The 25,251-nt window shown below is 45.5% G+C and overlaps 1 protein-coding gene across 2 annotated transcripts in view; it reads left to right on the top strand.

Moving 5' to 3' along the window:
- Positions 1 to 25,251, top strand: part of LOC119431206 (exocyst complex component 2) — a 53,455-nt gene that overhangs the window by 3,455 nt on the left and 24,749 nt on the right. For both annotated transcript variants that reach the window (XM_037698678.2, XM_037698686.2), the window contains exons 5-13: positions 1,070 to 1,113; positions 2,657 to 2,726; positions 3,252 to 3,376; positions 3,469 to 3,546; positions 3,656 to 3,801; positions 19,627 to 19,708; positions 19,793 to 19,895; positions 23,060 to 23,172; positions 23,255 to 23,418. In XM_037698678.2, the coding sequence (XP_037554606.1) occupies positions 1,070 to 1,113; positions 2,657 to 2,726; positions 3,252 to 3,376; positions 3,469 to 3,546; positions 3,656 to 3,801; positions 19,627 to 19,708; positions 19,793 to 19,895; positions 23,060 to 23,172; positions 23,255 to 23,418 (925 nt within the window). The remainder of the gene's footprint in view (positions 1 to 1,069; positions 1,114 to 2,656; positions 2,727 to 3,251; positions 3,377 to 3,468; positions 3,547 to 3,655; positions 3,802 to 19,626; positions 19,709 to 19,792; positions 19,896 to 23,059; positions 23,173 to 23,254; positions 23,419 to 25,251) is intronic.

Genomic DNA, 25,251 nt, shown 5'->3' on the forward strand with positions numbered 1-25,251 from the left:
TTAAAGAACCCCATTTGGTCCAAATTTCCGGAGTCCCTTGCTACGGCATACCTCATAATCAGATCGTGGTTTTGGCACGTAAAACCCCATAATTTTCTTTATCTCTTCACTATGAAACCTCGCAGTGGCCACTCACTTACTCTTGTACTTTGCTTGACATCGTTTTGTGTATACAGTGTGTATTAACTCAAAATTTTGTTTTGTGCAATATTGTAATTCAGTTCAGGTAATTCAAACTTTTATTGATTCAAGAATGAACCTGTGGTTCCTAGGAGTTTCAATTAATGTGAGGTGACTGTTGAAGTTCAGCAGTGCACATCATGTTAGTGGTTCAAACATGGGGCGCTCAACCAATCGAGAAAGAAAAGGTATTTGCATCAATCAAGATAATAAATCTAGAAACATCCCAAAAGTGGAGCATTTGTAATTCATTCATTGCACACAAGGAAAACGAATGTTCCACAAGCTCCTTCAGCAAGTGCTGCTTCTGTACAGCTGTGATGTCACCTCCACCAGATATTTCACTCTAGAAAGCAGCTGCTGGCAAGTATTTCTGGCTAAAATTGGCTTAACAGCTGGCCCTTGAAGGGGCCAGTAGCAGGCAACCATGACATGCGTGTTTGCTCTTTGGCCTATCTTAGTCCTTGTGCCACTAAAATGCACATATCATATGTGTGTGGCCGTCTTTCCACTCTAGCAAGTTGCATTATCTTCTTCTTTTCTGGGGTTTTACGTGCCAAAACCAGTTCTGATTATGAGGCACGCCATAGTGGAGGGCTCCAGATTAATTTTGACCACCTAGGGTTCTTTAACGTGCACTACAACGCAAGCACACGGGCGTTTTTGCATTGGCCCCCATCGAAATACGGCCGCCGCGGCCAGGATTCGTTATAGCAACACTGTATGCTTAGACACAACCAAACATTACAAGCTGCAACATATCAATTTCTCCAGTGAAATACTTTATTAAAAATGGAAGCAGTTGATTTGTATTGAAAGCTGCCAATATTTGCACATCTCTACCCTAAAACGTTATCAAATTCCAAAATCCTACTGTACTATTTTTCAGGAAACGGTTCCCAGAAGAAGAACTTAGACAACTGTTCCCAGAAGGTACTTTTTATTGCGGTTTTGTTTTGTACTCTCACAAAGCACTTTATTTATGATTAAATATTGTCAGTCTTCTTACATAAATGGAAGTACGTATATGTAATCATGAAATGCTTCTTTATTTGAACATAATCAGCAGCATGTCATATTTCATGTCTACTACTACATGATGGCTGCCATACCTGTGCATGTCGAGGTTTCTGTACAAGATTGCGGTTATGGATGAAACATCTGGAACTAGACTAAGCGTCCTGCCTCCCATATCATGCGCGCGGCTAGGTGAATAATTTAATGACAGGAAGCTGTCTCTCTTGGGAGTCCTTGCTGTGTTGCATGCACACCTGTGAAATGGCGAGGTTTGTATCCCAGTGGCTATTGCTGCCCTGCTCAGCACAGTGTGTTCTATTTGTATAACCTTAACGCTAGCCACTCTTATTCTACAAATTTTGAAGAGTGCCAGCTATAGCTGCAGTAGCACGTTTCCTTCTAGTGGCCTCAAAATTACATATGCACACAATGTCTCACTCCGAGCCTCTGTTATGCACATTGCCACAATCCCACTAACAATAAAAGATTCAGCTTGAGTGATAGCTGTCTGGTGGGTGGGTGTGGCTTTTGGCTGCACCTGGCTGCAAGTGGCCGGTTTAGACTTTTCAGTAGTGTCTTTGAGCAAAGTTTAATTTTTTTTTTTTTTTAATTTTGCACTGCCTTGTGGTGAAACCATAATTTGTGTTGGACTCTGTTGACCTTTATTTCGATTCTAATGGGAATCTTCATGCCTTTTTCTGTATTGTCAATTACTCCTATCGAGCTGCATACAATGAGGCGAAGAAGTATTTCATGCTTAATGCATCATTTTTTCAAATCTGGAAGAAAGAAGCTTCAGCTTTGGATAACCTTGAAGCTGAGTTCTAGAAAACGAAATAGTTCTCTTTGTCTTAAAAAGTATACCTAATCAATGGTGAACTATAGCTCATATCTAGCCTGATCACCGAACACTGTGTACCTGTCATCACCTTCATTATGGTGCATACATTGTAGGGGGTATATATTGGTACTTGATGAGGCAGCTTGCATATTCAAGTCACTTGTACTGTTCAGCTGCAAGTCACACAGTTCATCTTGCTGGCTGGAGAACTACCAGCACTAGCAAGCCCGGTAATGCTTGCTCATTCCCTATCGAAAAAGCCCATATGCCCCATCACTATTATATCCAATAATCCCGTATGACATATTTCCAGGGACGTATAGTTTTTTTTTATTTTTTTATGTGATCCCATATGTTTTATGTAGAATAATTGGATATGGTAGTTATGGTGCATATGGGTTTTTTGATAGAGTTGCACTGCATAGTTCGTATGTACTAAGTCTGTAACAAAGTTGCTTTTGCATGGCAAATGGCGGCACCAAGTTTATGATGACCATGTATAAAAGGGAGGGCTGCTTTTCTGAAAATGCTGGAAAAAAGGGCATGCACCAGCTTGAATTATTTTTTATGTAAATGAATTGAGAGCTTTCTAATTCTTTCCATTGCTTGTACATTAAGGTTCAGGAAATTTGCTTTCTGAGAACTTCAACCCTGCGTGCTACCTGTTGGAGAATTACAACAGCACGAGGTAAGACTTGGCCTGTGGTTTCACTGTATGGTCTTGTTTACAGTGTATGGATGGTTTATTTCGGAGTGCACTTGCATCAGTTGCTAGGAGCTGCTGGTTTTGGGAAGTGTGCTTCTAAGTGTGTGCTTCTGAATGGGCAAGCCCCCACCGAAACTTCTTGTGGTGCAGTTCCTTGCTTCTTTGCACACTAACCCTGTATCGACAGCTTTGCATAAAAGATGCAGACAGCAGTGTTCACATGGCTCCGAAATAAATGTGCGCATTAACGCCACACATGCATCTATTGGCAGGAGTGAGAAGTGCCAGTAGCACTGTCCTGCTCATGTGCAGTACATGCTGAGAAGGCAAGCTGTCCTTTGAGCATGTGTTGAACCAGCAGCATTTGTTAGCAGCTTTGAGCTATAGGCAGGTGTCTCAAAAGCTGTAGTTGAAACTCTACACAGATTCGGATGTGCACACTTCTCTTTCTGAGGAGAAAGCAATGGAAACTCAGTTTTATTGCTTTTGCCTTGGTCTCTTTTACAGTTTCAGTGACCTGAAAGCTGGGCTGCTAAGCTTAAAGCGAAAAGTTGGCCAGCTCCAGGAAGGTCCATCATCATTTCTGAAGTCAAATGTCAATGCCATTGTTGTTTGCCTGGATGTCCTTCATGGTGGGTGCCTTAAAATTGTGTGGGTTGAATTAAGATGTGTTTTTGTGTTTCCATCTTCTGGTATTGTTTTTTCTTCAACTTAATACTTTTAGAGCTTCAAAAGGCCATGGAGAAAGATAAGCAAGAGATGGGGTCAGACTTGACTGAAAAGCTTTATGAAGCTGTGACAAGTGGGTATTACATTGGTTTGCTTTCATTTTGCCTTGATGTCTGCTATTGGCAAGTTTCAGATTACTTTTTTTTTAAGTGGCTTATGTTACCTTAATATTTAAATTAAAGGATCAAAAAATGAGGCAGAAAACATCTTTGAATCCATCCTGGCCAGAAAAGATCAAGCGGATTCAACACGCAATGCCCTCGGAATTTTGCAGAAGTTTAGGTTTCTTTTCAACCTTCCTGTCACCATTGAGAAGAACATCCAAAAGGTATGCCACTTAAACTGCTTGCAAGCTAGTGCATCCATTTTTTTTAAATAGTTTTGCAAAAAACCTAATTTTTGTGTTAGTGCTACATTTACCATTTATAGATTTTATGTACTGCCTGGGTTTCTTGCTTGCTCTGTTGTCATAAAACATCATCCCCTTGCTTAGCATATCTTGCTTAACACCGAGGCGGGCATTAACGAGGTGGGACAATTTAATTTTTTATGGCCTTTCAGACAGCAAGGAGACCTGGGACGAAACAGAATCTTGGTTAACTAGCGTGCTTGTGACTGTACTAGACACGCTCCCGCCTGAATCAATTCAGTGCGCCCATCACCTAGGCCAATTTTCACCGATCAAGTGTCGCCCGGTAATAGCCAAATTTGGAAACTTCAAAACAAAACAAAAAATTTTATCCTGTTGCAGCCGCCTAAAAAAACAAAACATCACCATCGCCGAAGACTTCTATGCCTCAACCCGTACTGCTCGCAAAAAACTACTTGAATTTGACAAAGCTCAACCAAACTCGCCGCAATTCCAGCTTTGATACAACAAGCTCTCCATGAACAATGATTGTTTTTGCTACAACACGCAGACAGACAAAATTGAAGAGGTTAAGCTGCAACTCATTGGCACCTCCTCGGGTGATAATGCTGCACAAGCCTCTTCAAGATAGGAGATAATGAGGGGTAGTGGCCGTACTTTACAATGCAGCCTAACTGTCCTATTTACTAATATTAGAAGTGTACTTAATAAAAATGACTCGCTCTCTTCTGCTATTGACATGTGCCATGCACATGTCAATATATAGCACTTACCGAAACATGGCTTCCAGCCAATGTGCACGACTTCGAAATTTTTCAGGACGCTAATCATTTTGCAGTGTACCGCTGTGATCGAACTGAGCGTCGAGGAGGCAGTGTTCTTCTGGCTATATCATCTGATATTCCATCTTCTTGCATTATTGTACAAACTAATCTCGAAATCGTATGGGCCGCCGTAACTCTTGACCAGATAAAAGTTATCTTCGGCATATGTTATCGTTCTCCGTCCGCTACAGCTACATTCCTTGATGAACTTCATGACACGATTAACACCGTTCACACACGTTTTCCTTTGGCCCCGTTGTTTCTGCTTGGTAATTTCAATTATCCAAACATATCGTGCAATACACAGCCACCAAGTTTATTGCCATTTCCGACCGAGGCAAGTTGTTTCTTAGATTTGTGCTTCGTTTTTTCACTATCGCAGCTCGTGACTGAACCAACTAGAATACAGTGGAATCTCGATGATACGATCATGGCTAATACGAATTTCCGGATGATACGAATTTTTCTGTGGTCCCGGCCGAGCCCCATTACTTTGCAACGTGCTAGAGAATGGTTGTTACGAATCGATTTTCTACCCGCGTCGGTTGATACGAATAAACGCCGCCCTACCGACGACCGCGAAAGAGAACAGCGCGCAGTCACGTGCTTTCTCCCTTTCTCTTTTGGTGCGGAGGCGCGGACGCGGCGCCAGACAGTGTGGAGGCCGCGACTGGGTGCGAAGAGTTTGACGTGGTGGCGCTTTTCTTGCTTTTGCGGCCTGCATGGGGAAGCGAGGCCGCTGCAGCGAGCGAAGGTTCGTGCGGTCTATCGCTTCAACGGAAACTGAGCGGCGTAAGCGCAGTGCATACAAAGGTCAGAGCCGTGTGGAGATCGCTTTCAAGATACAGTGCGTGCGACAACCCCGGTAGCCGGCACAGGCGCAAAGTACAACAACGCATTTGTTGGCAGAGTAGAAGCCGGCCCCCCCCTCCCTCCTTCCCTCCCTCCTGCATTGCCTTCCCGCTTTGCTCCTTTCGCGTGGGAGATTGCGTCGCCAGTTACCCTTGCGCCCGGTTGCAAGATACGCATTTGGTGCCCCGCAGCACAGCGTCGCCCCCCCCCCCCCCCCTCCCTCCCATACCCCCTGGCCTTTCGCGCGACGGAAGCAGGGCCTGGCTCAATTGGCGCGCCCAGCCGTGATGGAAGTGGCGTTTGCTCTCCGTGAAGGCGCGTGTCCCCCGCGCGGAAGGCGCGCTTTCACTCGCACATACGGCGCGCAGCAACACTTTTATCGCCCTTGGACTCATACTCCACGTCTCACGCTCCTCCTCTGCATCGCCCTCGTTGATCTCCTCTCCCATCGGTGGGCGCACCTCGTTGAGAAGCGTGCTCGCTACTGCCCTTTTCGGCGAGATTTTCCAGCGGAAGCCGCATTATACCCAGTATTTCGTCTCACGCGGCTGCACTGTAAGCGTTATGCATATACATGGAGTTCTATGGGAGGGTAAACGGGAGTCGGAAAAGGCCGCGTTGTAGCCAGTTCCGCACTATAAACGCTTAGGTTATAAGTGATCTATACTGTAAATGCTTTTTACGTGCGTGTGCCTGAGTGAGTTCACCTCCGACTCTTTAGTTTAGCTAGTTTTAATTGTGTTTCGATGATACGAATTTCGGCTAATACAAATATCTTTCATGACCCCGTGAGATTCGTATCATCGAGATTTCACTGTATCACTAACTCGGCGAACACATTAGGTTTAATCTTGACTTCTACCCCCGACCTTGCCTCCCCAGTAACACATCTACCATGCATCAGCGATCATGCGCTGCTCACCTTGACTCTTTCCGCACCTTCTGTTGAAACAAGCAAAATGAAGAAAACCATACACAACTACAAGAGAGCTAACTTTGACGCTATAAATAACGAGCTAGCTGAATTTATTGCAGTCTTTCTTCACGGTTTTAATGACCGTTCTGTGCGGTCTAACTGGAACATGTTTGCAGCCGAAGTAGAATGCCTAACAGTAAAATACATTCCTGTCCGCACAATAACTTCTAATCCCCAGGCACCATGGTATAAAAGCCATATCCGACGTTTATCAAGCAGGAAAAAGCACCTTTATCGACTAGCCAATCAGTCACCGAGTGAGTCACGCTGGGAAAAATATAAAACTGCTTCTGATGAGTACGTAAATGCATTGAAGGTTGCCAAGGTTAATTTCCAAGCTAATGTCCTTCCATCATTGCCGACCAATGTATCCAAATTCTGCCGCCTAATTAACCCTTCTGCCGACAATAGCGTCATATTGAATGATCATTCTGGTGAACCTGTTGCTGCTCACTCTTGTGCTTCGGTTTTAAACACAGAGTTCAACAAAACCTTCTCGCCATTATCTAGCCCCCATTTACCTTTTATGAGTCAGTATAATTACTCAGTCATGGATCCCATCGTCATTGATACATCTGGTGTTGCCCGACTCATTGACAGGTTAAAATATCAGACTTCCCCAGGTTACAATACGATAAGAACTAAATTTTTGAAGAACACATCTACTTAAAGTTCCGTCATATTAACTAAACCTTTTGAACAATCACTGGACGCACCTACTTTGCCTGTACAATGGAAAACTGGGAAGGTGGTTCCCATTCACAAGTCAGGTGCTAAATCTTCTCCCACTAATTATAGACCAATCTGTCTCTCCAGCATCTGTTGTAAAGTGCTGAAGCACATTATACATATTCACCTGGTTAATTTTCTCGATACTAATTGATTTTTCACGTCAGCGCAGCATGGTTTCCGAAGAACATATTCGTGCGAAACACAGCTCATCTTGTTTACGCACAAGTTACAATGCATTCTAGATCAATCCTCATTTGCCGACTGCATTTTCCGAGATTTCTCTAAAGCATTTGATAAGGTAGGTCACAAGCTATTACTATACAAACTAAGCCTTCTTAATACCGTATTTACTCAATTGTAACGCGAGTTTTTTTTCCAGATTTTTGCTACCTGAAGTCAAACCTCGCATTACAATCGAATACCGAAATTCAAGTTGTCTAAAAACTGCAATGATGCACCCAATTATAATCAAGTAAAATGTGCGAGTGAAACCGCACGAGGGACGCACTTTCACGGAGAGTGAATGCACGGCGGAAAGCAAACATGACGTCTTCATCGCGCGAAAGGCCGTGGGGGAATGGGAAGGAGGGAGGGAGGGAGGGAGGGAGGGAGTGGAGGCAAAGTTTAGCTGCGGCACCAAATGCGTATGTGCTGACGCACGTTCCGACGGACAATAATAAAGTTTTACCATACCATACCATACCAAATGCGTATCTTGTGACCGGGCGCAAGAGAAACTGGCGACTCAATCTCCCAGGCGAAAGGAGAAAAGCAGGAAGGCAGCGCGGGGAAAGAGGGGGTGTGGCTTCTACTCTGCGTACTTGTACTTAGCGCAGCTGCCAGCTGTCGCGCTCACCGTATCTTGAAAGCGATCTCCACATGGCTTTGACCTTTGTATGCGCTGTTCTTTCACTGCTCAGTTTCCGTTGAAGCGATAGACCGCATGAACCTTGCCGTGCTTGCTCACGCCAGCGTTTTGACAGTTGTCTGCGGTCGTCGAGTGTGATCTATTCATGTTTGCTTGTGCACGCTGACACACACCATGCTTGTTAATTCAGTTAGTAAGCGAATGTGTCCAAGTTTATGCAGCCAATAAAACTACTATCTTTACTCCATATAGCTCTCTACTAATTTGCTATTGCAATTGATGCTTCGCCTTTCGGGCGAAATTGCGATTTTTCATGCATCTGGTGGTCTCACGTTACTTTAGTGGTCTTCTTCATTTTTTTGCTGGACGCAAGAAAAAGTCACCCCTTGCGTTACTTTCGTGGTCTTATTTTTTCTTGAAGGATGCAAGGAAAAGTCACCGCTTGCGTTACAATCGTGCTCGCGTTACAATCGAGTAAGTACGGTATTGACTGTAACCTCTTAAAATGGATAGAATGTTTTCTAACCAATCGTTTTCAGTTCGTCATTGCTAACGACCATAACTCTGCCTTCACTAAAGTATACTCAGGTGTACCACAAGGTTCTGTACTAGGTCCTCTTTTATTTCCTATTTATATTAACGACCTTCCTTTAGAAATATCTTCAAATATTCACCTTTTTGTCGATGATTGCGCTGTTTTTTGCAAAATAGGTAACTCCGATGACATAACTGCACTGCAGGCCGATCTGAACATTATTTCTAGCTGGTGTAAGAAATGGCTAATGGAACTTAATGGCCCTGAAGTCAGTATAAACTTGAGCTGCTTAAACGATGACTCGCATTCTGCTGACCACTGAAAAGGCACGTCCTTGTTGAGTAGACATGTCAGGGGGTAAGCCAGGTCGGCAAATTTAGGCACGAAGCGACGGAAGTACGAGCACAAGCCCAGGAAATTTCGCAACTCTCGTAGTGACTGCGGTTGTTTGAAGCTGCTAACTGCAGCGACCTTTTGAGGGTCAGGCCGAACGCCGTGCTTTTCGACAAGATGACCAAGAACCAGAGTCTCACGGTTGCCGAAGTGACACTTCTTAGAATTCAAGGTGAGCGAAGCTCTCTCAAGAGATGTAAGAACAATGTCAAGACGGCGATTGTGCTCGTCAAATGAACGGCCAAAAATTACAACGTCATCAAGATAACATAGACAAATTTCCCACTTCAGTCCACGCAGAATAGTATCCATGAAGCGCTCAAACATGGCTGAGGCGTTACACAAGCCAAACGGCATTACATTGAATTCAAACAGACCATCTGGGGTTACAAAGGCCGTTTTCTCCTTGTCATCCGAATGCATGGGAATTTGCCAATAACCGGACCTTAGATGCACGGAGGAGAACTACGAGGCAGAATGCAAGCAGTCAATTACGTCATCAATCCTGGGAAGCGGGTATACATCCTTTTTGGTGACAGAGTTGAGACGTCGGTAATCCACACAGAATCTCCAAGAACCGTCTTTCTTCCTTACAAGGATCACAGGTGCAGCCCAAGGGCTGCATGACTCCTGAATGACCTTCTTCTTTAGCATTTCTTCCACCTGTTGAGCAATGATTTTGCGCTCTGCAGGTGAGACACGGTACGGTTTCTGCCGGATAGGATGAGCGGATCCCGTGTCAATCACCTGACGAGTACGTGACTCTGGCACATTACATTGTTCCTCGCTCTGCGCAAAATCAAAGACTACGGCATGCTTCCCCAGTACGTGGACCAAGGCTCGGCGCTTCTCTGACGGCAACGACTTGTTGACCATACCCAGAAACTTGTCCTCTGTAGGGTGAGTGACAGCCACGTGGTCTACTGTTTCGTTGCTTAATGCTGCAGTACAACAACTGCTCGCATTTTGTTCGAAGAGGGCAAGCCGCATTCTACTGGGTAGCACAACAGGCTCACTAAAACAATTCAGCACCCATAATGAGGATCGCCCATCGGTAATAGAAATTGTGCAACGTGGCACGAGCACATTTTTCTTGACGCAGTTGAGGGGGACCGGCTCCACAAGGACATCAAACGTTCCAGCGTCTACAGCAGGGGTATCAACGGGCACTCTCTTCATCGACTGGGGCGGCAAGCAAATATCGTCAGTGACGGCGAGGGTACCATGACAGCGCGGAGACCCCTCAGTAAAAACGGATAACAAAATTTCACCAGCGCCGCAATCTACAGTGGCGCCGCACTCTCGTAGAAAATCGATCTCCAAGATTACGTCGTGCGTGGAGCTAGCCAGAACAGCAAATTCGACCTTGAACACTCTGTGGCCTAAAGCTACACTCGCAACACACATCCCGACAGGGTGCAGCGACTCCCCACTCACTGCACGAAATGTGGCACAGTTGTCCCAGCAAAACATCACTTTGGGTCCTAGCTGTGATTTAAAATTTAAACTCATAGCCGAAACAGCTGCTCCAGTGTCTATCAAAGCCATCGTCGGAAGTCCGTCTAAGAGGACGTGAACCTTGTTCTGCATCATCGAAACTGGTGGAGGCATGTGTGTGTGTTGTGACGAATGTTTGGTGACCTCACCTCCATCAGCCGCACCACCTAGTTTCCCGGTGGTGGGGAAGTGACACGGCGACCAGGCGATGGAGAACAGCGCCGGCGTGTAGTTGGGGGCGTCAAGCTTTGTACGGAGGCAGGCGAGTCGCTGCGGGTGTTCTGTCGGTAGTTGTTGCCCATGAACGTGTCACCACGGGAGTTCTGCTGGAAACTGTTTCCGAAGTACGTGTCCCTTGTCCAGCGAGCACTACCGGGCCGATTGTTCCGTAGAGGAGACGCCGGCGGATTCTCATAAAACCGCGGTTGTCCGCGACGGCACTCAGGGCAGAATCGAGCCACGGGTCCACGGACATCGCACTGGAAGCACACAGGTGCCTCACGCACATCACGAAACCTTCCACTAGGCTCCGTGTATTCGCGATGATCGTCCTACGATGACGCCATGGTATGTGGTTGGTTGAAGGCGTTCTGCAGGCCATCGCGACGATGCAAGTTGTAGGTTGGTCGTACCGGTGCTCGTGATCGAGGCGCATCGTCATACCCCGTGGCATGAACGGACGCACACATTGCGTTGTAAGGCAAATAGGCATCGCTGACACGTGCTCTTGTTGCAGCGATAGCTTCACGTCGATCAAGTTCTTCGCATACGATTTGTCGTATTGTTGACGCGAGATCGCAGGGTGGTATAGGACCGACGTCAACACTCGCAACGGTGGTGACGTTGGCGAGTCTACCAAACTTAGGTGTAATGCGCCTAGCCTTCAGTCTCAAACGTGCGACTATGTTTGATCACGTCGGCTACAGACTCCAAGGTGTCCTTTCCTATGAGGAAGTTGTAGACGTCCTCGGCAATCCCTTTCAGAAGAAGTCCGACCTTGTCTTCTTCTTTCATGCGAGGGTCTACAGACTTGCACAGTTTCAAGATTTCTTCAATGTAAATTGTGCAAGTCTCGCCTGGCACTTGAGCACGCTGCATCAAAGTCTGCTCAGAGTGCTTCTTCTTCCAAGATGGGTCCCCAAAGCAGCTCTTTATTTCATCCACGAAGTCTTCCCATGTGGCTAGAGTTTCTTCGTGGTTTTTAAACCACATGAGCGCCGTGCCTTCTAGAAACAATGGCACATTGGTCAGCCGGGTGTCTGAATTCCAACGGTTGTAGCGACTCACCCGACTGTAGTGGTTCAGCCACTCTTCAATGTCTTCTCCGACCTTTCCGGCGAAGGTCCGTGGCGCCATGTGATGTTGCCACGTAGCACCAGACAAAGTCAGCGCGTCTTCACCGTTAGGGATTGTGTCCATTGGAAGCGGTGGTAGTCCGGCCAGGCGGCGGCTTCGGCGTAGTTTCAGATGTTGCGCTTCCGTGGTCGTTCGTCCTGGACTCCTCTTCGTTACCCAGCACCTCCACCAGTACTGTAACGGTGAGATGCGTTTATTCGAAATGATGGATGCGAGAGGCCTAGCGACCAATGATGTCACAGTCCGAACTCACGTCGTGTTGCTTCACTTTCAAGCGTCCTCCCGTACCGTAGCAGTATTAACAAATGCAAAGTAATGAGAATATCCCGAGCAGCTCATGCCTTACCCAATTATTAGTTGGATAACATTGCCCTTGAATCCGTTGACAACTATAAGTACCTTGGAGTTCATATTACGACTAACCTGTCTTGGCTGTTCATACTAGTTACATTATTAACAATGCCAACCGGTTGTTAGGTTATTTGCACCGAAATTTTCATTCTGCTCTGCCAACTTTAAAACTACTGCTGCAAACGACACTAATACACCCAAAATTAGAATATGCATCGGCTGTTTGGGATTCATGTCAAGTTAACCTCTTGAACTTCTTCAAAATAATTCGGTCCGTTTCATTCTTTGTGCTATAATAGAACAGCAAGCATAAGCACTATGAAAAGTAACCTCAACTTACCGCCGTTAGCTTCTCGCCGAAGAATATTTTATTAAGCTCTTTTTCATGAATTATACTATCACCATGTGCTACGAAATGAGTTAATTACGCAACCAATGTATGTTTCTCATCGCATTGATCATTATCTCAAAGTAGGGATTGTATCGTGCCACACTAAAAGTCTTTTTCAGTCATTTCTTCCGCGAACATCTCAGGAATGGAACCACCTTCCTCCAGACATTGTTACTATTACTGATAACAGTGCCGTTAAACTAGCACTAGCTAAAATTGTATAAGTAGCAGCTATTTTGTACTTACCAAACTTTATTACTGTCCAGTTTCCCTAACCTGACTTTAAGTTCATTTCATTTGTACTTTAGCTAACATTGTATAATATCAGCAATGATTATTTCTTCTTTTTATTGCAACTTACTGCATTCTTGTAACCTTTTGAAACTGTTCATACCACTCCCCTCCGCAATGCCCCCTGGCCTTGAGGGTAATACAAAAAAAAAAAAAAAATATATATATATATATATATATATTTTCCCATCAGCTTGTTTTGAGAATTACTTTAGTATTTTTGGCAACCAGGGGTTTGATGTGCTGTAAATAACATGCAAACTTGAAGGCCTATTTTTACTCTGATATATTTACAGTGAATTACTCGTAGTGATCAGTTAGTGAATGTCTAAGACTACCTCTTAAAATTGCAATGTGTCACTTTCAAAGGGACAGTGCAGATGAAGTTAAGCTACAGTAATAAATTACATTTCTACAAGAGGACACTTTGTAGGCCACAGAATATTGAGAAAGGAAAGATTGCTGGCAACATCCTATTGAAATTTCTGCACGAATTGCCCATAAATGAGCGATTTTGACAAATTGTCCTTCGGTTTAGTTCATTCTTTATTGATAAGGAAACAATACATTGCATTTGAAATGAACCAAAGCCTCTTCACTCTAAAATGCCGGATATACGGGAATATGAGTTTAAATCTGTAACATCATACTCATGCACTGATGCTGTGGTTTGGCCACAAAACTTAAAGGAAATTTTGTATGCTGGATTTTACTTTCTCTTCTTGTAATCAACGTTTTCCACCAAAGGAATTAAAATAGAGTTTTGAAAGAATGCTTCACCAATCTAAACTGATTTTGTGTTTCTATTTAGCATTCTTTTAGCATGAAATGTGGTCAATAGTGTTTTTCACAGTAGCTTCCACTTGTACTCATGACAGACCCACAGTAATGTTAACTTGATTGGGTGGCAGGTTTTTGTTGAGTTGGCTAAAGCCAACTCATATTTTTTATTGGGCTATGTTAATGCGATATTGTTAAGGGCCCCGTGTCGCAGAAAATCCGGTGTCGGCGCCGGCATCCTGTGAGCGAAAATTCTCATATATATTTAGGTATATGTTGTATATGCCTCGCCTTGCTATATAGTATGCAGTATATGTGGGTTATTTTGTCACACCATTCTATCACTAAAGCTGTTCATACCTTGTTTTACATTCTTGACAAAGTTATTCCTCGGAATTTTGAGAATGACAGCCCACAAACAAATGTCATGAAACAAAACAGTGACAGCACATGCCTTTTGTGTTATATCTTCTCAGACTAAGATATTAAAAGTGCAAAGCAATAACAGAAACCTGAAAATGATGTAATTTTTTTACCTGCTGTGGCACCACCTCCGGGATTGGCCCACGCAAGAGGCCGCGTTTCTGCCAAAAAGCTCGCCTTCGTGCCTAGCGTTCGGCGCCAGCGTTTCTCGGTAAACATTACAGTTATATAAGCTGCAGTTCCCAGGAAGTGTGAGAAGCAGTCTGAGATCTTTGAATGCTATTGTAGTGGACAGTGTGCTTCGCGTCCGCAAAAGGAGAAAAGCTCGACATCATGGCCGCAACATCAGCTTAGTTGCCCGTTGAATAAATGTTTGCTTGTTTCGAGTCTTCTGTTCTCACGCTATCAAGTTCCGCTCTTAAAGGTGAAGCTTAAGCATACCCCACTTTTTGCCTCCCAAGACCCCAAAAAAACGAGACCGCACTTTGTCCAGCTGTTCTTAAGCAACTTTTTCCTGGCTCCTCGTTTCTCTCTTGGGGACGAAATAAAGAGGGATTGATTGATGCTGCATCCAGGATTGGAACATCTTGCAAAATTTGATATGTTGTATTTCAGAGTCTTCTACTGCGACAACTGTTAAGAGCTTGAAACTGGGTTTGTCGTGTCAGTCTGTCCATCTCGTCTTTCCGCTATAGTTTATACACCTTGTGTGAAGGTGCATATAATCTATATTGCACCTACGGAGTCTATTTTAAATATTCATGTCTGGTCACTTGTAGCTGCTGTGACTGCTTTTTCTTGTGGCATGGGCTATGTAAGAAAGCTAAAGGTTTGAACACTGTTCAAATTGAGCAACTCTTGATGACATTGAATATGCTGGCAGCCAATGTGTCTCTAAAATGTGTTTCAATATTTCAAATTTTTGATGCAGAGCTAGATGTTTATGAGCATTTTGTTTTCTTCCTTTCGTCCCCTCACCCCCATTTAAACCATGCGCAGACTGTCTGGAACCAGATGACTTATCAGAAGTAATAACCTTGATTCTTAGATCTTCGTGTCACTGATAGTGGAGATGTCATCATCAGCCCATTTTTATGTCCACTGCATGATGAAGGCCTCTCCCTGCTTTTACCTGTTAACTCTGTCTTGTGCTAGCTGATTCCATCTTGCGCCTGCAAATTTCCTGGTTTCATCACCCCACCTAGTTTTCTGCCGTCCTCGACTGCGCTTCCCTTCCCTTGGCACCCATTCTGTTACTCTAATTTATCCACCTTACACATTGAATGGCTTGCCCAGCTTCATTTTTTTTCTTTAGTGTCAATTAGAACATTGGCTATCCCCGTTTGCTCTCTGATCCACACCGCTCTCTTTCTGTCTTTTAATGTTACGCCTAACATTCGTTCCATTGCTTTTTACGCAGTCCTTAACTTGTTCTCAAGCTTCTTTGTTAACCTCCAAGTTTTTTACCCATATGTTAGCACTGGTAGAATGCAATGATTGTACACTTTTCTTTTCAACGACAGTGGTAAGCTCCCAGTCAGAATTTGGTAATGCGTGCCATATGCACTCCAACCCATTTTACAGCGTAAGCTGTTATGGGTTTATTCCAATAGCCATTTTGGGTCGCGATGATGCCGCCGCCGCCGCCCCATAGCCGCTATCGCCGGAAATGCGAAAAAAAGTACCCGCTCTCTGCCGGGATCGAACCCAGGCCCACTGCGTGGGAGGCGGATAATCTACCACTGAGCCACGCAAACGCTTGCTATCCGAGAGCAGGAAAATGTACTACAGTTAAACCTGCTTATAACGAACTTCCATATAACGAATTCCTGGATATAACGAAGTTTTTCTATTCCCCACTGTTACTCCATAGAAGCACATGTATTTGGGACCTCGACATAACGAACTGGCAACGGGAGACCCCCTCGACTTAATGAATTTTTCCCGCTGACAACCTAGAGATTTCGCCCCCAATTTTTTTTTGTCTTGCACGAGCAGCACCCAGAAGCACCTTCTCCGCTGCGTTGGAATGCAAGACGAGCGCACGTGTACGTGCGTGCGAGCGTGTGTGAGGCGGGCCTGCATCCCTTGACCCGGAGATTTTGCCACCACTGGCGTGACCTTTCCCCCTCCCTTCATTCAAACCTGATCCTGCCGCTTGCTGCACCTGGCCTAGCCCGCTAAGCCGGCACTCTCCTTTTCCAGTTGATGTTGACGACGCGCTGGCAGACGCTGGCGGCGTGTGGAAGCGCCGCTGCAGAAGTGAGCGAAGTGACCTCCGTGCTGTTGTCTATCGCTTCAACGCAAACTGAGCACTGAGAACACACAGCACGCACAAAGCTACGAGCCGCCGACGCACCTACACTGCCTAGACTCTGCCACAACGCAGATCGCTTTCAAGATACGGCCCGCGCGCCGCCACGCAGTACGCAGTTGATGCCAGAGTACAGTACAACGCCGCCCACTATCCCTCCCCCCTCGCTCCCTCGCCGGTGCCTCAAGCGCGACGAAAAAAGGCGCGCTTAATCCCAGCTTTTCTTTCTTGCGCGCGTGAGATTTAGACGCCGTCGTCGGCTCCCCTCGCACGTTTTCACTTGCACATACACCATACGGCGCGCGGCGGCTGCGTTATCGCCCTTGAACTTTATACGGAACATCTATAAGCCAAAACCAATTTTAGGGCCACAACGCGTCATAGACACCATCCTTAAATAGCAAATATGGATCTCAAGGGCCATACTTTTTCTGGCGGAAACCCAAAATACGTCATAGTTGTCACCCCCGGCACTTTGGGCGGCCAACGCCATCGTCAACCCACCAAGCCAAGCGACACGAAAAGTCGAAATGACCGCTTGAGCCGGCGCGGGGTGGCAGTTCGCAACGTATGATGCGGGAACGGTGCCACAGTTGCGACACAACAGCGAGGTTACCAATGCATCAGGTTCTATTGGAGCTGTGCCGGGACCGACCGAAAACGACGTAACAGCTGGGAAAACGCAGCACCTGGGAACGTAACAGCGGGGTTCTACTGTAACACTATACGACGCCATCGTGACGCTCGCTCTTCGTTTTTGATGCCTCGCGCTTGTGCGAAACGACACGCGTCCACGCATCCAGTACCTGGTGTGAGATTCCAAGGATGAGTGCTCCGATGAAAATGGAAAACGGGTGCGCGTTACAATCAAGGGTGCATTAGAATTGAGGAAATACGGTAAGCGTTTCTTTTTCAAATTTTCGTGCCGAACCTGCATATAATGAAATCCTCCTTATAACGAAGTTTTTCGGGTTTGTCAATTTCGTTATATCCAGGTTTAACTGTATAAACGTGCCCTATGCAGGCGCGCAGACGCAGACGACGAGATGCGATTCAGACGCGGAACGCAAGCAACGCGGTCCCAAGCCTCCGCCGGTATGGTGGCTCCATCTAGTTAAGGCGCCGGCAAACGCAACCTTTCAGACGATGTAAATTTTGCTGCCGCTCTAACTAGATGGCGCTAACATATCGACGGACACTCGGGATCACTTTGAGTGCGCTAGATTGGACGCGTTGCAATGGGAGTGAATGTGATAGCCGTAGTTGCATTGTCGGCCGCTTGGCTGGGCCGAACGGCGCTAGCCATCGGCGATAGAATGCATCGGCTTGCACGCGCGACAGCGTCGCAAGCGCATTCCTGACGCATTCACTCAAATTACTAGGTAGTACTGTCGAAACGCTCGTCTAGCTTACGCTGTGACTGTGTTGCATGTGCCGTGCAGGCCTGGCATTTTTTATTTTTCTGTAAGTTTCCTTCTCGTTATCAGGGTCCCCTGTGAGTAATTTACCTAGATAAACATACTCCTGTACAGACTCCAGAAGCTGACTGGCGATACTGAATTCTTGTTCCCCTGCCAGGCTATCGAACATTATCTTTGTCTTGAGCATATTAATCTTCAACCCCACTCTTACACTTTCTCGGTTAAGGTCCTCAGTCATTTGTTGTAATTCATCCCTAGTGTTGCTGAACAGGACAAAGTCGGAAGGGTTTGGGTGCGAGCTAGTTGGTACGGATCATTCATATTTAAAACAGCGCCTAAAAAGCACACGGACAAGAAAGAACACAAGATGAGCGCTGACTGCCAACAACACCTTTATTAAAGCCTGCGCAAATATATATAATTCGCAACGGGCAGAAAGAGAGAAAAAAGGGGGAAGGGGAGGCGAGTCATCGTCAGTCAACTCCTACTGCGCATGCATCAAAAACACTAAAAAAGTATACAAATTTTTTGTATAAATTTTTTATACAAATTGTTTGTACAAATTATACAAACACTATACAAATTTAACAAAACACACGGTGGACACAGGCCAAACTGAATAACTCCTGAGGAACTTAAGTTCCTTATCGCAAAGAGCTATAGATGGGGCACTTACACAGGTGGCTCCTAACTGACACATTGAAAAGGCCTCAAAAATTTCCCTGGCCATCTGATTGCTGTACCTTCTTAACACACGTGTGTTATCTAGGAGTGGTTAACATCCACACTTTGCACAATGAACAACAAGATTACTACCAGTCTTAATCTTGACACAGTATGCATGCTCATGCAAACGATCATTAATACAACGTCCCGTTTGCCCTATGTTAGTGCAGCCACTGCACTTACATAGGGCAAATGGGGCAATACCAACGTAGTGTATTCAATTCCCACCTCTTGTGGCATTGTCATGAGGCATTGCGTATGAAGGGCCAGAGCTTTTCAGACATATCTCCTCCATGGAGATATATTTAGGGCCAAATCAACTGTGCCTGACAGTTGACAGGCTCGCTCATCACCTGTTCAACTTTGTGCACGGTGTATACAGCCGTCTACAGCTTCTCACAGAAGTCAAAGCTACGATGAAGTTTTGTCTTCTTGCAGCCTGAGCATGTAGCCAGGCATTGGTGAACATCACTCTGCACTTCTTTTCATCGCCTATGAGGTGTAGCTAACAGTGCCAGACTTCATGTTTAGACCATAGAAAATACAGATAATTAATGGCATATATCTGCCAGACACTTCTCTGAAGACCTCTTATGTGATGGTGTATTTAATCTACTGTACACATATTGGCAATTTCAATAGGCCCCGCAGTTTCGGTCACTTCAGATTCATGAGTTTCATCATGAAAATGCATTTTATTCATTTTCTATATGCCATAGCTCATGAAAGCCATCTTTAAGCATGGACACTATGGCCTCTGGTACCTGCAGCTGTGATCATTTGTGTCCCTGCTCCTCAAACACAGATACAAACTGTGTGTTTAAATGATTGTGGTCATAATCTGAACTATTTTGTCCATTTCTTTCTACTGTTGTCAGGTGTTCTTTCTTGTAAATTTTGTGTTGCATAAGTATTTCGTATTGAGGTGCAAATTGAAAGCTAAAGTGTGTCAGCTAGATTAAAAGCTTTCACCATCAAAGTGACCTTCCCTCTCGCACCTCTCTTTTACTTCATTATTGTTATTTTTTATTTAATTTTTTTCACTTGAACTAGGGAGACTATGACATTGTTATCAATGACTACAATCGAGCGAAGTCCCTATTCCAGGACACCGAGGTTGCTGTGTTTCGCAAAGGTGCGGCCATTTATATTTGTTAACACTTTTGTGGTGTATTTCTGTTGCTACAGCTGTGGCTTTCTTCTTTATTCTCTGCTTCAGTATTTAGCGACGTGGAGCAGCGAGTGCAGCGATTTCGCAATTCGCTCATGAACAGTCTCAAGCAGCTGCCCATGCCAGTAGACGAGCAGAAGCGTTTGATTAGGTGAGATTCAAGCGAACGTATGTATACATGTGTTATTGTGCTTAGAAGGGAGGCATTGGTGCTCATGATAAGCATGTCGGGCCAACTAAAGATGGGTTCTGTTTCAGCTTGATAGCTGAAGAAAGGGGGTGGAGTCACTAACTGAATCAACGGTTAATTGACATTTCCGAACCAATATTGTCTTCAAAATGTCATTCAACTGTTGACTTGCTCATTGACTGCAGTTATTCCCCCTTTTTTTATTCTCATGTGCTACCTGAATTGATGGGTATTTCTTACATTTTTACTAGTTTATTTTAATCCTGTCATAATATGTTTCATTTGGTAACGTGACATTTTGCAGCTCCAACAACATTGAGATCCTTTAAATTTTGTTTCCAATTTTCTTTTACGTTTCATATTAGTGCTTATTCACTTTGCATATTAGGTACCTGGGGGTGATATAATTAAAAATGTAATGAAATTGTCTGGTTTAATGTTCTGAAAGGGCATGGTGAGTTATTAGGGAGGCTGTAGTGGATGGCTTCATAGTAATTTCAACCAGCTGAAATTCTTTAACATGCACCCAAAGCAGGGTACACAAGCATATTTGCATACCACACCCATTGGAATGCGGCCACTGCAGCCAGGAATCAAACCTGCAACCTCTTGTTCAGCAGCACAACACCGTAGCCATTGAGCCACTGCAGACATGGTATATAAAAATAATCAATTTGTTTTGACTCAAAGAATAAAAGCCAGAGTAGTGAAATCTCGATGATACGAATCTCACGGGGTCACGAAAAATATTCGTATTAGCCGAAATTCGTATCATCGAAACACAATTAAAACTAGCTAAATTAAAGAGTAGGAGGTGAACTCACTCAGGCACGCACATGTAAAAAGCATTTACAGTATAGATCACTCATAACGTAACTGTTTATAGCGCAGAACTGGCTACAACACGGGCTTTTCCGACTCCCATTTACCCTCCCATAGAACTCCATGTATACGCATACCGCTTACAGTGCAGCTGCGTGAGACGAAATACCGGTTATAATGCGGCTTCCGCTGGAAAATCTCGCCGACAAGGGCGGTAGCGAGCACGCTTCTCAACGAGGTGCGCCCACCGACGGGAGGGGAGATCAATGAAAGCGATGTGGAGGAGGAGCATGAGACGGGGAGCATGAGTCCAAGGGCGATAAAGCGTCACCGTGCGCTGTATGTGCGAGTGAAGGCGCTTGCGCGGGGGACGTGCGCCTTCACGCATGGAGAGCGAACGCACAGCGGAGAGCAAACGCGACTTCCGTCACGGCCGGGCGCGCCAGTCGAGCCCGGCCCTGCTTCTGTCGCGCGAAAGGCCGGTGGGTATGGGAGGGGAGGGGGGCGACGCTGTGCTGCGGGGTACCAAATGCGTATCTTGCAACCGGGCGCAAGGGTAACTGGCGACGCAATCTCCCATCGAAAGGAGCAAAGCGGGAAGGCAACGCAGGAAGGAGGGAGGGAGGGGGGGGGGGGGGGCGTCGTCTACTCTGCCAACAAATGCGTTCTTGTACTTTGCACCTGTGCCGGCTGTCGGGGTTGTCGCGCGCACCGTATCTTGAAAGCGATCTCCACATGGCTCTGACCTTTGTATGCGCCGTGCTTACGCCGCTCAGTTTTCGTTGAAGCGATAGACCGCACGAACCTTCGCTCGCTGCGGCGGCCGCGTGCAAGAGCTAGAAAAGCGCCACTGCGTCAAACTCTTCGTGCCCAGTCGTGGCCTTTGCGCTGTCTGGCGCCGCCTCCGCACCAAAAAAGAAAGGGAGAATGCGCGTGACTGCGCGCTGTTCTTTTTCGCGGCCGTCAGTGGGGCGGCGTTTATTCGTATCAACCGACGCGGTTTGAAAATCGATTCGTAACAACCGTTCTCTAGCACGTTGCAAAGTAATGGGGCTCAGCCGGGACCACAGAAAAATTCGTATCATCCGGAAATTCGTATTAGCCGGGATCGTATCATCGAGATTCCACTATACGAGTCCAAAGGGTCATTATATTTAATATGTTAGGTTCAGTTTATCTTGCCTTGTAATTACAGCAAATGGCTCAAGTGCCCCACTTGGATGTTCAGCAGCGTGTCAGGCAAATCCCTTATGTCTAGCATTCATGTGCTGTTAACAATCTTGTTTAAGCATATCCCTTGCCTGGCACACTGTCTTGTTTTTGTTTTGTCATGTTTTTATCACTCTTTGCTACCAAAACATCTACCCCCTAGCTGACCTAGTTGCATTAGTGCCACCAATTTCTCTCGCATTGAGCACCTTTCCTTTTCACATTTTCTTAGCGTAACAGTGCACTGTCTTGTGTCTTGTTTTGACCTACCTGCTAGTATGTACACGTTTAGTGAAACCACTTGATTTGCACTTCATTGTGTTAAAGTTTAAGATAAGACAAAATATTCACAAATGATAGCACTACTACACAGATGAAAAACAATCATGTGACGTTGATGGTGTTACTGATGATGCCACTACATGTTCCTTGACTAATGATGTATGCTGCATGCTTTTTGCTGAGTTGGAGATTGTCATGCCAGACTTGAAAGGAGTTGTGTCAGATGCTTGCACCATAAAGTAGTCTGGATACGGAGATGCTTTCACATGTGTAAGTTGCAGAAAAATAAAAAGAAAGCTCAGGAGTTTAGCCTGGTTTTTCACTCTTCGTTGCTAAACATTTTCAAATCATGAAATTCGGGAAAAATTAATGGGCCATAAAATAAGAGAGCTAGTTATGCAGATTGACACATAACTTATACCACATTAAATGGAGTTTAAGCTTTGGCTAGTTAGCTTGTGTTAGTAAAACTAATGCGAGCTAATGAGGAGAAAACAGATTCTCTGGTCCCAATTAGTTTCCATTAGTTTTGTGCTGGTTTAAGACCTTATTCAAGTAAGAAACTAAAATTAGAGGTTAAGCTGGCCGAAACTTTTGTGATGCCAGCACTGACTGCAGATTTATTGTGAAAATGCAGTCGCGCTGCTTCTATTTATGTTGTTGATTGCCTGGCATGAGATGCTGTGCAGCCACTCACTTTATAGAACTTCATGAAACTTTCCTTTGAAAAATATGGGTTCTCTCAACTGCAGGGCATTGCTTTCTGAAACAAAAGCTTTATTTGGAATGTTGGCATCTACACTGCTTTTCAGATACTTGATCAGCCTGGAAGTTCCTGGCAGTCCAGCATGGGATGCGGTACGGCACAACTACACTTGGTTGTACGATTCTGTGATAAACTGCAAGCAGAAGCATATAGCCAGCTGTGAGTGATCTATTTTTCTCTCTTTAAGTGTTTTAGTGCTTTCCAACCCTTCGCGTGTACTTGAATGATGTGTGTGTTGCAGTGGCTAATGACGATGAAGATGAACAGTTTGGAAAGGGTCTGGACGAATCTCAGCCAAAGCAGGTGCTTTTCGTGGAGGAGGTTACAGAGCTGTTCCAGAAGCATTTCTCTGATTTCTGGAAACTGGGTCAAGCCTACTTCGCTGGAGACCTTTTTGTCTTAGAGGTATACGTGCTCATGTTTTTTTAAGTTTCATGGTTAAAGATGTTTCATTTACAGAAAGTTCTTCCTTTGTTTGAAGCTATTACTTAAAACTGTAAAAAGTTTTAGAACAAGTAATAATGCCATGTGCAGCTGCCGTCAGACTTAAAAGGTCCCTGAAGGGGTTCGGTCAAATTTTGTAGACGCGTAGGGTACAGCTACAGTAAAACATTCACTTCACGATTCAAGTGAAGAGTCTCATATTAAGAGAGCTACAGACGATTACACCCTCCTCTCTAGCCATGCTTTTTCTCCTCAACTTGTTCGCCGAGTGATCGGGGCTAAGCTTCGCCTTCACTGGCTCTATGTCATGATGTGACGTGATGTCGTCTACTTCCAGTTGTCTTTAGGTCAGCGCGCGAAGGCTCTCAAACCTCTCTGCTAGCCGCCTGGCCGTCGATCCCCAGCGAGAGTGATCCAAGCAGCGTGCGTTAAGAGTTCTGTCGGAGCGCCGAGCGTGTCCGGTATTCCGGTAACCACAGGCGAGCTAGGCGTTCTGACGGATAGGCGGAGGCATAAACTAAAGCCCCTCCATACCGCTGTGATGACGGAGCTTTAGCGTAGATGTACATGAGTGGCCTGATCGGCATGTACGGTCCAGCCACCTGGTGACGCAGAGCTTAATCAGCCAAATACAGTGTAGACTGCTCATAACGAAGTCGCGGGATTTGTGAAAATTTCGCGCTATAAGCGGTACCGCGTTATAACCAAAGCATGCTTTTCTCGACTTTTGCTTATGCCAAAAGGGCAACCCACCTTTCAAACACAATTTATTACATATTTCACGCACACACACATGCAACACAATCGCAACACAGCACAGAAACCAAGTTCTCCTGACAAGTACAGCATTAGCGGAAGAAAGCTGTTATTTTCGTCTGGAGACTGGTCTCCACGCGCATGCCCACGCTCCCACTCCTGATTGGACACTGCCACAGAGATGAAAACACGCGCCCAATGTCTCCCGCCCTTCTCCTTTTTGTTTTGGTTTTCGCCGCTGGTCCCCACGCGCGCGTCCACACTCCCACTCCTGAAAAAAAAAATTAAAAAAAAATTGCTGTATGCTGCTGTATGCCGTATGCTGTATGTGCAAGTGAAAGCGTGCCAGGGATGCTGGCTTTAACGGAGAGCGAACGTACGGTGGAGAGCAAACGTGACGACTCGTCGCGCGGAAGGCCGTGGGGGGATGGGAGCGAGCGAGGGAGGGCAGGCGACGTTTAGTTGCGGCACTCAGTGCCTATCTTGCGACCAGGCGCAAGGGGAACTGGCGACTCAATCTCCCACACGAAAGGAGGAAAGCGCGAAAGCAGCGCGGCTTTTACTCTGCAAGCCACGGCGCGTACTTGTACTTTGTGCGGCTGCGAGCTGTCGCACGCGCACCGTATCTTGAAAGCAATCTCCACACACACAGCTCTGACCTTTGTATGCGCTGTGCTTTTGCCGCTCAGTTTCTGTTGAAGCGATAGACCACACGAACCTTCGGATGCTGCTCCTCCTGCGTTTGCTCACGCCAGCGTTTTTACAGTGCTTGTCTGCGGTCATCGAGTGCGATCTATTCATGTTTGCTTGTGTGCGCTAACACCATGCTTGTTAATTCAGTTAGTAAGCGTATGTGTCCAAGTTTATGCAGGCGATAAAACTACTATCCTTACTCTGTATACTCTACTAGTAAATTTGCTATCGCAATGGATGCTTCTTTTGGCGGAAACTGTGACTTTTTGTTTCGCTTTTCGCCGGTACACCAGGTACATTCCCGCCCCCCACCTCCCCACACCTCACTTAAGTCCTGAAGTCCCA

This window comes from Dermacentor silvarum, chromosome 1 (assembly GCF_013339745.2).
Source record: "Dermacentor silvarum isolate Dsil-2018 chromosome 1, BIME_Dsil_1.4, whole genome shotgun sequence".
Taxonomy (NCBI): Eukaryota; Metazoa; Arthropoda; class Arachnida; order Ixodida; family Ixodidae; genus Dermacentor; species Dermacentor silvarum.